Source organism: Prionailurus bengalensis, chromosome C1 (assembly GCF_016509475.1).
Source record: "Prionailurus bengalensis isolate Pbe53 chromosome C1, Fcat_Pben_1.1_paternal_pri, whole genome shotgun sequence".
Classification (NCBI taxonomy): Eukaryota; Metazoa; Chordata; class Mammalia; order Carnivora; family Felidae; genus Prionailurus; species Prionailurus bengalensis.
The window spans coordinates 42730753-42748509 of record NC_057345.1 but is presented as its reverse complement, the minus strand read 5'-3'; the positions used below and the strand labels follow the sequence as shown (position 1 = coordinate 42748509).

At 37.9% G+C, this 17757-nt stretch overlaps 1 protein-coding gene across 1 annotated transcript in view; it reads right to left on the bottom strand.

Moving 5' to 3' along the window:
• Positions 1 to 8451: 8451 nt before the first annotated feature.
• Positions 8452 to 17757, bottom strand: part of ZYG11B (zyg-11 family member B, cell cycle regulator) — a 93019-nt gene continuing 83713 nt past the window's right edge. The window contains exon 14 of the mRNA XM_043574988.1: positions 8452 to 13187. Coding sequence (XP_043430923.1) covers positions 12997 to 13187 — 191 coding nt within the window. The 3' untranslated portion in view covers positions 8452 to 12996. The remainder of the gene's footprint in view (positions 13188 to 17757) is intronic.

The following is a 17757-nucleotide window of genomic DNA, read 5'->3' as shown; positions in this document are numbered from 1 at the left end:
GCAGGCACCCCTAGAATATATATATATCTATATCTCTCTATATATATCTATATATAGATATATAGATATAAATACTTTAAAAAATATATTTTTAAAGACCTTTCTCCTAAAACTATGGTAACAACACCTCTTTTATCACTCTTCTCTGTTGATCCAACTCCTACCGACACTGAATGAATCAAGTATCAAAAACACTTCTGACTTCCTTTACTCAGCTTTCTTGTGACCTGCAAGGTACTAAGAAAATCCTTATAACCTGCTCCAAGAAAGAAACCCTGAAAGCAGTGAATTAGTACACTTCAGCTAATTTAAGTAAAAATATGTCTTGAAAAGGGTAGTTCTTAAGAGTATGAGCCTTAGATTTGAACCCTGGATTGGAATGCCTGCTCAGCCATCTACTGATTTGTGAACCTTGAGCAAAGTTCTTAATTTCTCTGAAGTTCAACATCCCCATCAGTAAAATGTGATAAGAATGTGTTAGCGCCCAGGGTTGGTGTGTAAAGATTAAACAAGATAACATACATAAAACTATGATAATGCTTGACACATAGCAAGTCCTTAATAAGTGGATTCAAAAGTTAGTTATTTTTCAAGTACAAATACTTTGCAAAATGCTTTCCTTTCACATTTATTCTTTTATTTAATCCTCATTAAAAAAAAAAAAATCCAGGGCTTCTGCATGGCTCAGTCCATTAACTGTCTGACTTCAGCTCAGGTCATGATTTCACTGCTTGTGAGCTTGAGCTCCCTGTCTGGCTCTGTGCTGACAGCTCAGAGCCTGGTGCCTGCTTTAGATTCTGTGTCTCCCTCTCTCTCTCTCTCTGCCCTTCCCCCCCCCCCCCCCCCCGGTCTGTCTCTCTCAAAAATAAACAATAAACATTAAAAAAATTATTTACAGTAGGTATCTCCATTTTACCCACAGAGAAACTGAACACCTGAGAGATTGAATAGACAAGTTAAATTTTACCCACGTGATGAACTGAAAACCTGGGAATCAAAATCTAGTTTTCTAACTCCCAGTCCAGTCAATGTTGGGAGTTTATTTTCAGTGGACTATTATTTCATAACTTCTCTATCCTCCAACTTCCAACACCTCCTCCTCCAAACATATTCTCAGCTTCCTGTTTTACTGAAAAAAAGAAAAGCAATAAAATAAAATTTTAAAAAAGAGCATCCTAAGTTCTCACCATCAACAACTACCCACCTCTCTGTATGGGCAAACTGTCTTTGCCTTACTGCCTATTACTATCAACTATTTTGCTCTTACTTAAGGCCAGCTCCTGTATTTGGACTTGTCCACTAGATCTTATACCCTCTTGCTTAGTCAAAGACATCACCCAGCAACATCCTTTCTTTCTCCTGCATTATCATTTGTCCCCTTTCTTGGATCATTGACACCAGCACATAAACAAGCTGAGGGATACCTGACTGGCTCAGTGGGTGCAGCATGCGACTTATGATCTTAGGGTTGTTAAATTTGAGCCCCATGTTGGGTGCAGAGATTGCTTAAAAATAAAATATTTAAGGGACACCTGGGTGACTCAGTGGGTAAGCATTCAACCCTTGGTTTTGGCTCAGGTCATGATCTCATGGTTCATGGGCTCGAACTCCTGCTTAGGATTCTCTCTCCTTCTCTCTCTGCCCCTCCCTGGCTCTCTCTCCTTCTTTCTGAATAAATAAATAAATAAATACATAAATAAATAAATAAATAAGTAAATAACTTCAAAAATAAAGTCTTTTAAAAAAAAATAAATTTAAAAAAAAGCCTATACTGGGGCGCATGGGTGGCTCAGTGGGTTGAGCGTCTGACTTCGGCTCAAGTCATGATCTTGCAGTCTGTGAGTTCCAACCCCACATCGGGCTCTGTGCTGATGGCTCAGAGCCTGGAGCCTGCTTCGGATTCTGTGTCTCCCTCTCTCTCTGACCCTCCCCCACTCATGCTCTGTCTCTCTCTCTCTCTCTCTCTCTGTCAAAAATAAATTAAAAAAAAACATTAAAAAAAAAGCCTATACTCTTTCCATAATTAAAAACAAAAAAATACTTTTGACCTAATTATTCAGGTTGTAAAAGTCAAAAACAAATGGAGACCACCCTCAAAAATTCCCTGAACAGAAAAAAACAGTTAGTTGTACAAAGTTTAATTTAATTTATTTTGCAAGGCTAACTTAACCTGGGTCATTTCTTGCTTATGCTTCTGAAAATAATAAGCAAAACTTAAACTGTTTCCCAAGGTTGGTATGAGGTAACCACTGATCAATTCCTTATCATTTAAGAAAACTCTAATATTATAACCAACCACTGTGAAGAGTAATCACTGCTTTCTCACTATATAAGCTGCTTTATAACCCCTGAGCCTCATTCCATTTCTTGGTTTTGAGTGCTCTTGGTTTCCAGGGTTTTGGTGTGCACAAGAAACTTATACTAATCACTACTTTGGTAATTCATTGGTTTTTCTACTGCTTCTAAACTTTTGACAACATACTCCCCCCCCATCTCTTCTACTCTGTTTACAGTAAAACCTCTCTAAAGTGTGGTCTGTACCTGGTGTCTCTTACCATTTTCTTTCACCCTGGCCACTCCACTAAACAGTTCTTGTCAAGTTGATAAATGCACTTTTCATTCTTCATCTTATTTGACTGTTCAGCAGCATTTGACCCAAGTGATTTCTTCTTCTCTAAAATACATTCACAAAAAATAATAAATAAATAAATACACAAATAAATAAATAAATAAATAAATAATACTTTCATTTAGCTTCCAGAATACATCTCTTCCCCCCCCCCCCCCGCCCCCCGCCCCCAACCTCTTTCTTCTTTCTTTCTCTTTTCCACCTACCTCACTGGCTGCTCCTTCTCATCCTCCTGATTCCTCATCACTCAGAATTCTGCTTCTTTGTGTATGCCAGGACTCAGTGCTTGTATACCTCTCCTCTATCCATTCTTTTACTTGTGGGGATTTTATCTAGTTTCATCACTTTGCAAGCAATCTATATGCTGATGTATCCCTATTTTTTTATGTCTACCCCATGCCTCACTTTCGAACTTCAGACTCATACCCAGCTGTCTATTCAACATATAGACAACCTGGTTATATAAACAGCCTCAATGTGTCCAAAAGTAAACTCTTGATATCCTCCCCCTAACTTGCTTTTCTTGCCAGTCTTTTCTATTTCAGTATATGTGGCAATTTCTTCATTTTCAGTTGCTTATGAAATCTTGGAAATCATTTTTAACTCTTTTATTCTCTCTCCTTTTTTAAGAATAGGCTCTTGGTCCAACATTAGGGCTGAACTCATGACCCCAAGGTCAAGAGTCCCATGCTCTACCAACTGAGCCAGCCAAGTGCCCCCTTGTTTTTTATTCTTATATCACCTATCCTACCTTTTAAGAAACCCTTGGTTCTATCTTCAAAATATATCTAGAGATTATCTATGCTCTACCTCTTCCCTGGGCCAACAGCTTGTCATTGCCCGCTTGGATTTTTTTTTAATTTATTTTTTTAATGTTTATTTATTTTTGACAGAGAGAGAGAGACAGAGCATGAATGGGGGAGGGTCAGGGAGAGAGGGAGACACAGAATCCGAAGCAGGCTCCAGGCTCTGAGCTGTCAGCACAGAGCCTGACACAGGGCTCAAACCCACAGACTGCAATATCCTGACCTGAGCCGAAGTCTGACACTCAACCAACTGTGCCACACAGGCGCCCCTGCTTGGATTTTTACAAGATCCTCTTATCTGGTTTCTCAGCTTCCGCCCTTGCTCCACTGAAATCTATTCTCAAAACAGGAGCTGGGGTGATCATTTTATTTTATTTTTGTTTAACGTTTATTTATTATTGAGAGGCAGAGAGACACAGAGTGTGAGCAGGGGAGGGGGCAGAGAGAGGGGGAGACACAGAATCCAAAGTAGGCTCCAGGCTCCAAGCTGTCAGCACAGAGCCTCACGCGGGGCTTGAACTCACAAACTGTGAGATCATGACCTGAGCCAAAGTTGGTTGCCTAATCAACTGAGCCACCCAGGTGTCCCATGGGGTGATCATTTTAAACGGTCATGTCACCCTTCTAAACAAAACTCTCCTATAACCTCCCATCTCATGAAGAATAAAAAAATTCTTAAAGATGGTGCTCTAACGGGAACAAAACATAAGAGACTCTTAAATATAGAGAGCGAACAGAGCATGCACCAGTGTGAGCAGGAAAGGAGCAGAGAGAGTGGGAGAGAGAGAGAATCCCAGGCAGGTTCTGCACTGCTAGCACAGAGCCCGATGCTAGGCTCGAACTCACAAACCGTGAGATCATGAACAGAAACCAAGTCGGAAGCTTAGCAAACTGAGCCACCCAGGCGCCCCCAGAAATGTACTTTTGCACACGTTGTTGTTCACTCTACCCCCCCCCCCCCACCTAATTCCCATTGATCCTTTCAATCTCACTTAGATGTTAATTCCTCTAGAAAGCCTTCACTGACATACCCTACTCTCTTCCTGCCAACTCTGAAGAAAAGGTAGGGAAGGATTGTGCAGATGTAGATAAACTGAGAAGTTTAAAGAAATTCAACCTCTCAGTGCACCTGGGTGGCTCAGTCAGTTTGTAATGCCCCCGATTTCGAATTGGAGAGACCACCAAGGAGCCAATACTGATGCAAACGCACGAGGGTTTATTTGCAAGCTCGAGCTTGGGCCCAAGTATACCCGACACAGCGGAGCAGGGACTTGGCCCCTAGGTTAAGAGGCGTAGCAGTTTTATAGGGGCCAGTGGCCAATGAGATTGTAACACACACAGAAAGTTGCATAGTCATGTTAGTCCACACGCAGGTGGCCAATTGAATTACAATTTACCCTATAGTAACTGTTTGAACTAGCCTATCACTCTGGTCAGAATTGGCACGCAAGTTTGGCGGGCAAAAGGCGGGGTTTACACTCTTTGGCGGTTAGGGGTTCCGCGTTCCTATATGAGCCGGTTTCCAGTAAGGGTGGGCTCTGCGGCTTGACTAGGGTGGGGGAGTGTCTTAAGCAATAAGTAGGTCATGTGGGGGTTATACATGAGATGGTGGGTGTAGCATAAAATGGAGTTAGTCTTGCTCTGCTTGTCCAGGGGTAGGGGGTTTTTGTTAAATTCCTTGGGTCCCACAAGTTAAGCATCTGACTCTTGATCTCAGCTCATATCTTCATCTCAGGGTCGTGAGTTCAAGCCCCATGTTGGGCTCCTTGCTAGGTGTGAATGAAGCCTACTTAAAAACAATAATAATAGGGCACCTGGGTGGCTCAGTCAGTTAAGCGTCTGACTCTTGGTTTCAGCTCAGGTCATGATCTCACAGTTCATGGGTTCAAGCCCCACATCAGACTCTGTACTGAAGTGTAGAGCCTGCTCAGGATTCTCTCTCTCCCTCTTTCTTCCCCTCTCTCCCTCACATACTCTATCTCTCTCAAAATAAATAAACTTAATAAAAATATCTTTAAAAATAACAAAATAAAGAAATTAAACTTTGAAATGAAATTAGAAAACTGTAGTCAAGATCTCTTTAAATCATGGTTGACATTCTTTAAGAATTTTATAAAATCTCTTAATCCTCATGGACCTGAAGTATAGAGGAAAGATCATGTTGATGTCAAAAAAGCCTGAATTCAAATTCCACTTCACCTCTCCTTTGGGTAGTTACTTAAAAGCTAATAGAACTTCTACCCTATGTGTTATTTTTGGCTTTCAAATAGATAGGATGCTTTCTAAGGGAAAAGGTCTGTGACTTTGAGCAAGTATTTGTCTCTTTCTGGGCATTGAGGAAGCACACAAAGATGAGCTATTAACATCTGTGATTTACCCATATCTATGTCTGTTAGCTTTGGTTTATTTCTCCCATTGTGATCAGCAATAAAACCTTTGTTATGGAAAGAGCCTGCCTAGGAAATAAAGAAAGGAACTGGAACCACAGAGGAGCACAAAGTGTCAGGAGCCCTAAACAGGAAAGGTTTAAATTGGATTTGAGATTGGCATTAATGGTTAAATTGGATTTTTCCTCTGTATAGCACAGTGATTAAGAGCATAGATTTCAGAGCCTGACAGACCTGAGTCTTAATGTGTGACTATGACACCTAATAGTCTGTGACCCTGGCAAAGTTATTTAATACCTCACAATTTCTGTATCCATAAAATGGAATAATTGTCACCGTTGTTATAAGGTTGTTGCAAGGCTTAACTGAGAAAATACACATAAAAAGGTTTAGCATAGTGCTTACCTTGATATACTTTCCAGTTACATTGGAATTCCAAGTCAGTCATTGGAATCTATCGAGTAACTAGTAGTATTTGAAATTATAGACCCCTTCCAATAGTACTTGGCATATAGTGTTAATTGATTGACCCCAAAACCTAAATTATGGTTGATTTAGTCTCATAGGTCTTTAAAGGGGAAATCTTTAAATCCACTGCTAATATCCACTAATAATAATGTGCTTTATTTCATGAATCAGTTTCAAAGGGATTTTGATTATACCTTTGCTTTGCATTGAAAATCATTAGTACTAATTTTACAAAATAGCAAAAGTTCTACAAATAGTGGAGATACTAGTGTCAAAACAGTGTCTAGGTTTAATCTACAAGTTCCTTTATATCTTATGATTTGAGGCAAGTCATTTGATCTCGTTAGGCTTCCCTTCATCTGTAAAGGTAGGGAATAATTATCTTTCCTTACAAGATATTTGAGAGTTAAATGCAGTACTTGGCTCATCATTCATAGTATTGGCAGTTTTGAAGGGTTTTGTTTAAGGCCAAATTGATGAGACTGAGAATTAGGTAAAATATGTTTTTGGAAACCCTTTAATTTCCATATTCAAATATGACAACAACATTCTAGGTATGTAATTGAAAATGGTTCCTTTTATAATGTATATTAATGTGAAGTGACAGGAGAGCTAAGGTTTTGTTTTGTTTTGTTTTGTCTTCCAATCCCTGTGCCCAAAGTGGTGCTGAGCCAGCCAGGCACCTGAGCTAAGAGTTTTTGTTGTTCTTCTTAGCTGTTAGTAGTCATATCCCAAGTCAAGAAGGGCTACTCATTAGAGATGGTCCTTGACTGAGTCATTGCAAGATGATTTTGAGCAGCTGTCTTACTGAAGGCATGGGAGTAAGCCATTCGTTTGAAGCACCTGGCTATTGGTGTCGTTTCCCCAAACTTGTTCTAAAGGCTTACTTCTGAAAGCTAAGAGCTCACTGTGGGTACTCCCAGCCTAGGACTTGCTCTTTCATAGGCTGGAGGCTGTGTAAAGACTAAATTTTGAGACTGCATTAGAATCTTAAATTATAAGAACAAAAATGATTAATGTGAGTGCTCATGGTTTCTACCATTCATCCCCTCCTCTCAATTCGAGGAGTTAATGGAGTTAGAACAATTCATTGGACTCCTAAAATGCAGATTAATGGGGAATAGAAGATGGAAGGATAATGGGAAGAAAGGAGGAATTCAGTCAAGAGAGATTGGGTCAATCTACATAATAAAAACTGTGACAAAGGGTGAGGGAGGGGGAAGGGTGGAGTAAGGTTTTACAATTTTTCCTTTTTGAAGTTATAAAACTTAAAAAAAAAAAACCTGTCATCCTAACACAGCTAATCTCATATTTGTATATTAGTGAAGCAATCATATTTATTTTGACCACTCATTAACGATTCTATAGCATTCTAATACTAACGCTGCCCTAGAACATCATCCTCAGGGACAATCTCCACTTCTGTGACCATTTGTGCATTCTTTTCTGTAACATTCACTTGATGCTTAATCACATAATGCCTAAAATCTAAGAAATCTCATGCTATTATGTAACAATGTGGTGGGGAGGAGAGGCCTACTGGATTGGAAGTCTGGAAATAAGAATTGTAGCATACAGTCTGTCACTGGCTTCCTGCGTGACAGACAAGCTTGTTTTATTTAAGACCGTTTCTTCAACTACAAAATGAGTTTCTGAAACTGAAATAAATAACTAAGGCTTCATTCTGGCTTAAACCTTGTTTTTTGGTAATCTCCCTCATTAAATACTCTTAATATACATTATATCAGTTAATTATCTCAATAGTTGTGTGAATGAATGTCAACCCAGATATTATGTTCTCTAGGAAGTCTTCTTGGGGTTGTGTAATGGGTGCCCAGTTTGGATTGTGATCTCTGTGCCTCTATAATAAGCACTGTGGACTGGCCTGTAATGCAATTTAAAATAATATTTCTATGCTTAATATTTCCTCCCCACAAAACTGTAAGTTTCCTGAGGGATTTATAAATTATATAAACTCCAACACTTAAACAGTACCTAGCACAGGTATTTAATGAAATGAATGAATGGAGTTCCATCCAGTACTAGAAACTTGTGCAATAAAACCACTGGTAAGCCATTGCTACAAGTTAATAACTAAGGAATCTATATCTTGCATTAAAGCAAATAGTCTAGAAATAAAGTAGACAAGACACGCTTTACATAAAATTTATAACATTTATTTAGGCAAAAAAAAAAAAAAATTCCCAAAACAAAACTCTGTACACACAACATTAATACCTAAGTGATGTCCTGATTTAAAATATAGCATGATTCATGTACAGAACACTCCCATTCATCTGGCCACAGTGAGAACAGTGCCTTCAGTCCAGAGAATTTGAGAGCCTTGGAAATGTATACACATTACATTTCCCAATGAATTTTTCATATCCTTTGAAAGGAGTTAAACTCTTCCATCGAAATTTAAGCAAAAGATAGCCTTTGTCTCATAAGTCCGTGGGAATTTGACAGTGGGAATTCTACAAAAGTCAAGGATTTTAAGATTTTAAAATTTTATTCTTGCAGATTATCTCAGTATAAATCTTGACATTAACATCATCCCATTTTTAAAGAAAAAAATGCTTTCAACAATTTCTTGCTTTTATGAAAGTGTATCTCAGCTTTCATTAGCTAAGTAGCTTCTTGCTTCTAAGCTGATTAAAATAAGCTTAAAAGAACCCATTTGAACAGTTTCCCCAAAAGGAAGTTCGAAATTACGCTAATAGTATTAATGAACTAGATGTATGATTTTCCATAGAGTAATTTTGATAAATTTGGATTTTCTAAATATTCTTAATAGCCATTCTATCTAGCTCTAAAGTTTGGTTGTGCCATCCAAATGAACTTCGCTTCATCCAGAGAAATGAGAAATAGCACTGACTTTCCCATAATTTACCCAAAAATATTGGCTGAGGGGAGAAACAGAGAAAGCTCTTTCTCAGGCTACCCATCAGTTAATATAGAATGTCTTAGGTTAAGATTTGGAAACTAAAGAATGCATAATTAGGAGTGTACCGTGTCATGCAAAGTCTATCAGATACTAAAAAAGATAAAGCAATTACTCATTTAAAGCACATTGAGCAAATTCCTATCATACTGCTATTCTCATCACTGGATGAAGGTTGGATTTGCATTATTCCTAAAGTAAACAGTACACGAGTTAACACTTAAAATGAAAAATGTGTCGATACAAAGCAAATGGTAAAGGTTAAACATCCAATATCCACACAATCATTTGAAACTGCTACAACGGATTAGAGAGGGAAACCGTAAGTTTGCAAACTTCTCTACAGGCTGCCTTAGAACACTACTCTGAGGCCCTATCCATATAAAGTTCCCAAATAAGTAACATACAGATAAAACTGCCCATATCAGCTGACATTATGATACTGCCTTTAATTTACACCTTCAGTTTAATAATACTGTTTATTCCAAAATAAAAGTTGCGCAATGAACAAATACTGTAAACATAGCATTAGAGAGGGCAGGAAAGGGGTGGGTTTTCCCTGCTACTCATGACCTCTTTTCAGTCTCAGGTATTGGCTGCAGGTTGTTCTACGAGGGCGCCATGCATTTTAAAACACTAAGCCAAAACCATTGTTCATTAATGTATTGTAACTGAGAACATAAAATATATTTTCATTAAAACGTGCTCCAAAGGGCTAGAAGAAGGCCCAATCTTATCTTGACACATGGCATAATTAAACATACAGCTAAATGAAAGTGACTAGGGAGGAAAAGGGCCAACTCAAAAGGTCTCAATAGTAAGAACAACTTCCTAGGCTTGATAGATTTGATGTTTTTAAACACGAATCTTTGAAGTTTGCAAACAAAAGAGATCATGAAATTCAATTCCTATAGCACCCTTTTACGGTGATTCACCTCCACCTTAGGTAATTAAGTTGACTAGTGCCACTAACTGGCATTTCTGTCCAGGGGTAAAGAGCAGCAATATTTAAGGTCAATTCCTAGAACTGTGGGTCTGATACGATTTTTCAAATCCTCAATTAAGATCAGTAACCACTGAGTCCTTGGCCAGAGAGTAAACTAACCCCTTATTACTACTTGATTTATGTTTCTTTTCAACTGCCAAAAGGAAAAAATGATTTTTTAGAGTGTAAAGACCACGAGCAAAACTTATTTGATGTAAAGAACAAGATGCCTGATTTCTGCTTTAATTTTAGACTGTTCTTGTTTTACTCAATGATACCAACATGCATCATTATACTCTTAAAAAGTCTAATTCCATTTCCTTTGGTAGATCTAAACCTTGCTGCTGCTTGTGGACTGATGTAGTGATATTTTACAATATCTGAGTGCACCAGTGATTTGAGCAATGAGTGGTTCAGCCCTAGTCTAAATTGTGCTTGAAACAGCACCTCTAAGCCACTGAAGAGGTAACCCTTGAAGGCACCAAGTACTGTTACATTCTACTATACGCATGTAAAAGATAGGCCCAATTAATAGATTCCAACTGTAGACACAGGCCAGTTATGCCTCATAATTTCAATATATACATCTACTATATTTTAGCCAGATTCAAGACCTTACAGACAATTCTGTGCCTTAGATACACAATTTTAAGAACCATCCCAACCACAAAGGCACTACAATTTTTATATATGGGATGTGAGCAATTATTTTGCTTTTAAGACTCAGAAATATCCCACCATTACCAATGTTCAAAGTAGTAAATTTAAAACTAATTTTCAATATTTTTAAGTCTTCATCTATCAAGTTATTCTGAGCAATGAAGGGAGTTATTGTTTTCTGTACATTGTTAGCTATTTCTGAAAACAATTTGTAAAGATAAAAACCTAAGCCTAGCCTAATAAAGAACACATACTTTTGCTTCAACAGGACAGAAGAGACACTTGAAGCCAAACTTCTCAAACAGGCTTTTCCCTAACTATACAAGCTAAGAGGCCTGGAGATAGTCAAAATAGCTAGCGATTTCCAAGCTAGTGCAGGCCGGCCTATTTTCTACATTTTGCCTTAGACATTAAAATCTAGGAAAAAGGGGGAAAGCTAAAAGAATCTTCCATTTCCCCTGAAATAGACAATCCGTGAAAATTTATCTTGTGCCTATAAAAATTCCTTAAACCAATTAAGTCAGAAGTAATCCACAATATAATATGGTTTTTAATGGTTCTAAATAACTATTTTCTTTTAGTTTAAGTTTTCATCCCTGCGAAGGAGTATGAAATAATTCAAGTATGATTTTTGTGATAGTGGTATGAAATATGTATGTCAAAAATGCTATCAGCACACTAATAAGCCAGCTCTTTTCTAAATAAAAATGCCTCTGAATAATCACCATAATTTAAACATACCATTTTAAATCTCTATTGAAAACAGTTTAGCCATCTATGGAAAAAAATGCAGTCATCTGAAATTGTGATTAACCTTATTCACAAACTAAAATTTTAAATAGAAATTAAATTTCTTGGTGACTTGCTGCCTCCCAGCTGCCATTATTGATATAATGATAATTGATTCTTTACTCTGCTGTAACGGGTATCTCAAAAGGAAAGGCAATTGTCTGAAAAATAACCCATCAAAAAATATTTCCTTTTACACGCTACATCTAGAACCATTGTATTTAACAACAGTCTAATGCTTCTCATTCATTTTTGGCAGTGAGGTGTGGACATCTTTCTCCAACATGAGAACATTAAGATACATGTATTTTGAAAAAAAAAAGAAAGAAAGAAAGAAAATTTAACTTCTTGTGACAAAATTTACTGTTGTTAAGTGTATTTAACTGAGCAGGTAATACCGTGTGTAGTCTCTATGTCACTGAATAAAATGTCTTTGAAATAGAGGGAAAATAATGCTCAGTTTTAACAAGAGACAATTTTATAAAAATTCACATTTTCACAATAGTATGACTTATAGAGATTCAGACAATTAATCTTTAACACAGAATGTTGTAATATTTTACACTGTGATGTCCCGGGAAATATTTCTAGAGAGTAACCAGCAGTCTGTGTAGGAAGCAGCAGCCCATGCTTCCAGGAATAAATATGAAGAATAAGCTACTGCTTACTGCCTCAGAAGAGGTGGGCTCCAGGATAGCCTGTCCTAGTTTAAAAACTGTATTGTAAGAGCAGACCTTTCTCTAGTTCCTTATTTCTTTTTCCCTTAATAGTTTTCTTTCCAATATATTTTTTCTGCCATCCACCCAGGCTCCAGTTGGTGAGTAGCTTTCAAACAGGACTTGGATTTCCGCTCTTTCACACTAAGAAGGACATCTTATAAAAGGTACACAGAGAAGAAAGCCATTTTATACAGAAGCAGTATAAAACTTACAACTGAAGCAGTGCCAGAAATCAGGTTAACAGCTTATCTGAAGCTGCAAATTGATCGGAAGGGACTTTAAGATCAGAAAAGTCTGGCTTAAGGGTTCGTGCAAACTTTATCATAAAACTGTAGAATTTCAAGCACAGGTAAGTTCAAACACGGAAAGATGTGGAAAATTTCCTAAAAGGCAATGATGAAGGAACAGATCCTTCTTGCCTCAGAAGTTAAAAAGCACAAGACAAATTAGAGACTGTTCACATGGGCAGTACTTTACACCGTCAATCCCAAACTGATCTTATGACTCTTGTCATAGAAACCCCTAAAACATCACAGAGGGTAAGATATTCCAAATGAGCCTATCACAAAAAGGATTCCCGTGATTCAGTTATTCAATTACTTATGGCTATCAATTTAGTCTAGCCTGGGGCTGCTTTTTACAGGGAGGTGGTCTCCCATGGCGCACAATGTGTTTTTCTAAGCTGTCTAGAATGGCCACAGCAATCTGTTGGACATGGGGATCCGTCTGTTCGTGTTCTTTGATGTTGTATAAATGCTGTAATCCTCCTTCCTCAATCAGCATGCTGCAATACCTTGAGGCTGAAAGAGGAGAAAGAGCTTTTCTTAAAACACTTAAAAAAAATTATTCTACACACAAAAAAGTTCTTTTTGTCACTTAAATTTCAGCTATTTTTTAATTCTTTTTTTTGAATTTTATTTTTCATTTTTTTTTAATTTACATCCAAATTAGGTAGCATATAGTGCAACAATGATTTCAGGAGTAGATTCCTGAGTGCCCCTTACCCATTTAGCCCATCCCCCCTCCCACAACCCCTCCAGTAACCCTCAGTTTGTTCTCCATATTTATGAGTCTCTTCTGTTTTGTCCCCCTCCCTGTTTTTATATTATTTTTGCTTCCCTTCCCTTATGTTCATCTGTTCTGTGTCTAAAAGTCCTCATATGAGTGAAGTCATATGATTTTTGTCTTTCTCTAATTTCACTTAGCATAACACCCTTCAGTTCCATCCTCATAGTTGCAAATGGCAAGATTTCATTCTTTTTGATTGCCAAGTAAAACTCCATTGTGTGTGTGTGTGTGTGTGTGTGTGTGTGTGTGTGTGTGTATATGTATATATATATATATATATACCACATCTTCTTTATCCATTCATCCATCGATGGACATTTGGGCTCTTTCCATACTTTGACGATTGTTGATAGTGCTGCTATAAACATTGGGGTGAATGTGTCCCTTCGAAACAGCACACCTGTATCCCTTGTGGTAAATGCCTAGTAGTGCAATTGCTGGGTTGGAGTGTAGTTCTATTTTTAGTTTTTTGAGGAACGTCCATACTGTTTTCCAGAGTGTCTGTACCAGCGTGCATTCCCAAAATTTGAGCTATTTTTGCTATTGACTACTACTACATGCTAAACCTTGATAAATACCTCTGTAATGATGTTATGTCTACACTGCAAGGCTCCGCACATAACAATGATTCTCTAATTCATATATATATACAATTCTCATATTCATATATATATGGTTCTCTTATCAAGGCTACCACAGCTATGGGTGGGGGGATTGGTTCCTCACATCCACAAGTCTCTATGTGGAAAGAAAGGGCAGTAGAAAACTTAGACGTTTAAACCAACCCTCTTCCTCCTTTCCTTATACTTTAACTGGGACAGATGAAATAATGGAGGCATATGGAAATTTTAAAACAGTTATATGGAAAAGCATAGACAATTACTTTAGACATGGTAAAAGAAACATTTGCATGTCCTTAAAAAAAAAAAAAGAAAAGAAACATCTGTATGTTCTTAGACTCAAAGTTTGATAAAAGTACCTTTCCATGTGGAAGGCTGTATGTTGATTGGCTAGGTTGAATAGGTTTCTCCCATGTGTTTTATACCAAAAAAATGAAATGGATAAACCATTTTTTTACCAAAAATAAATAAATAAAAATCATAACCTTAAAGCATAGACAATCTGGAAAAGAAAACTTGTTTGATCCCAAATCATAGGTAAGATAGGTGCTATTACACTTTTATGCATTTCCTATATATTTAAAAAAAAATTTAATGGCATTCATATTGCACACGTAATTTTCTTTTAAAATATTTTCTTTGCCTTGTTTTTAAGTATTTCTTCTTTTTATATATACCACTTTTAAAAGTATTTTTAGTTTTAGTCATATTTATTAAAGTATAATTTACACACAGTAAAATATTCCCAATTTAATCTATAATTTGATGAGTTTTGGCAAATGTATACACTTGTATAACCACCACCACAATCAGAATATAGAATAAAAAAAAAAAAAAAAGGTTCCTTGTGCACCTCTGTAATCCCCTCTGCAGCCTCACCTAGGCAACCACTTCTCTAATTTCTATGATATTGACTTTTGCTTGGTCTAGAACTTCAAGTAAATAGGACCATACAGTATGTATTCTTTTGAGTCTATTTTTGCTCAGGATGGCTTATTTAAAAATTTTTATTTTAATGTTTATTTTTGAGACAGAGCACGAGTCAGGGAGGGGCAGAGAAGGAGAGGGAGACACAGAATCCCAAGCAGGCTCCAGGCTCTGACCTGTCAGCAAAGAGCCCCATGCAGGGCTGGAACTCACCCCCTCAGCCTGACTTGAGATGTGTCCATATTGCTATGTATATGTGGTAGTGTTTTGTTTTTTTTTTTTTTAAGTATTTTTAAAATTTGAATATTAGGAGGTGCCTGGGTGGCCCAGTTAAGTGTCTGACTTCAGCTCAGGTCATGATCTCAGATTTTGTGAGTTCGAGCCCCCCATGAGGCTCTCTGCTGTCAGTGCAGAGCCTGCTTCAGATCCTCTGTCTCCCTCTCTCTCTCTGCCCCTCCCCGGCTGTCTTTCTCTCTCTCAAAAACAAATAAACATTAAAAAAAAAAATAAAACAAAATAAACAGGGGTGCCTGGGTGACTTAACCAGTTAAGTGTTCAACTCTTGATTTTGGCTTAGGTCATGACCTCACTGTTGTGAGTTCAAGCCCCATGTTGGGTTCTGTGCTGGGCATGGAGCCTGCTTGAGATTCATTCTCTCTCTCTCTCTCTCTCTCTCTCTCTCTCTCTCTCTCTCTTTCTCTCTCTCTCTCTCAAAAAAAGAAGAAAATAATAAAAAAAATAAAGTATTAAGTATTTTAAGTAAACATTCTATTGCATTGACTATACTATGTATTTTTATTTTTTTAATCTTTTTTTTTTTAATGTTCATTTTTTTTTTTTAACTTTTTTTTTTTTTCAACGTTTATTTATTTTTGGGACAGAGAGAGACAGAGCATGAACGGGGGAGGGGCAGAGAGAGAGGGAGACACAGAATCAGAAACAGGCTCCAGGCTCCGAGCCATCAGCCCAGAGCCCGACGTGGGGCTTGAACTCACGGACCACGAGATCGTGACCTGGCTGAAGTCGGACGCTTAACCGACTGCGCCACCCAGGTGCCCCTAATGTTCATTTTTTGAGAGAGAGGACATGAGCAGGGGAGGGGGAGGGAGGGAGAGGGACAAAGAGAGAGACAGAGGATCTGAAGCAGACTGTGCACTGAGATGGAAAGCCCAAAGCAGGGCTCAAACTCACAAACCATGAGATCATGACCTGAGCCGAAGTAGGATGCTTAACTGACTGAGCCACCCAGGAGCCCAGCATAAGTATTTTTGTGGACTTTCTGTTTCAGTGATCTTGAGGAAATACTTAGAATGCTGGGCAAATGCTAAATGTGCGCTTAACATTATAAGAAATCATCAAACTGTTTTTTAACATGGTTGCATAATTTTTTCATTGTTCTAAATATTTATTTATTCTGAGACAGAGAAAGAGAGAAACTGGGTGAGGGGTAAAGAGAGAGGGAGACACAGAGAATCTCAAACAGGCTCCCCACTGTTAGCTCAAAGCCTGATGGAGGGCTCAAACTCACAAACCATGAGATCATGACTTGAGCCAAAATCAAGAGTTGATGCATAACTGAATGAGCCACCCAGGCGCCCCAAAAATGGCTGTACAATTTTTCAATCTGATCAGTAATGAAGGAGAAAGCTGTGTCACATTCTTGCCAACACTTGCCATCATCCATCTTTTTGTTTATAGGCAGCCTTTTTAGTAGGCATAAACTAGTGTCTCATTGTGGTGTTATTTAATTTTTAAATGTTTGTTTAATTTGAGAGAGCAAGAGCGAGTGGGGGAGGGGCAGAGAGAGAGGGAGAGAGAGAATCCCATACAGGCTCCACACTGACAGCACAGAGCTCAAACCCACAAACCCAGAGATCATGACCTGGGTTGAGATCAAGAGTCTGACACTTGGGGCACTTGGGTGGCTCAGGTGATTAAATGTGACTTCGGCTCAGGTCATTGTCTCGTGGTCTGTGGGTTCGAGCTCTGTGTCAGGCTCTGTGCTGACAGCTCAGAGCCTGGAGCCTGCTTTGGATTCTGTGTCTCCCTCTCCCTGCCCTTCCTCTACTCGCTCTCTGTCTCTCTTTCAAAAATAAATAGACATTAAAAAAGAAAGATTAAAAAAAAAGTCAACTTAACTGACTGAACCACCCAGGCACCCCTCACTGTGGTTTTAATTTGTATTTCTCTAATGACCAATGATGTTGAGCTTCTTTTCATGTGCTTATTGGCCGTTCACATGATCTCTTTGTAGAAAGTCTAGTTAGTCCTCTGCCCATTTTTAAACTGGGTTATTTTTATCATTGAGTTGTAAGAACTCTTTATATATTCTGAAAACATGTCCCTCTATCAGATATATAACGTGCAAATATTTTCAACCTTTCTGTAAATTGTCTTTTCACTTTGTTGATGGTGTCCTCTGTAAATTGTCTTTTCACTTCCTTGATGGTGTCCTTTGAAGCACAAAGTTTTCATTTTTTTAATTAAATCCAATTAAACTAGCTTCTCTGTCACTTAAGCTTTTGGTGTGCTAAGAAGCTACTGCTTAATCCAAGGTTATAGTGATTTATATCTATGTTTTCCTCCTAAAAAGTTTATATGCTTATGTAGATGTAGATGTAGCTCTTACATTTAGGTCTAGAATCTACTTTGAGTTAGTTTTTAATGTTGTTTTTTTTTTTTTTTAATTTATTTTTTGAGAGAGTGTGTGCAAGTGGGGAAGGGGCAAAGAGAGGGGGACAGAAGATCCAAAGCG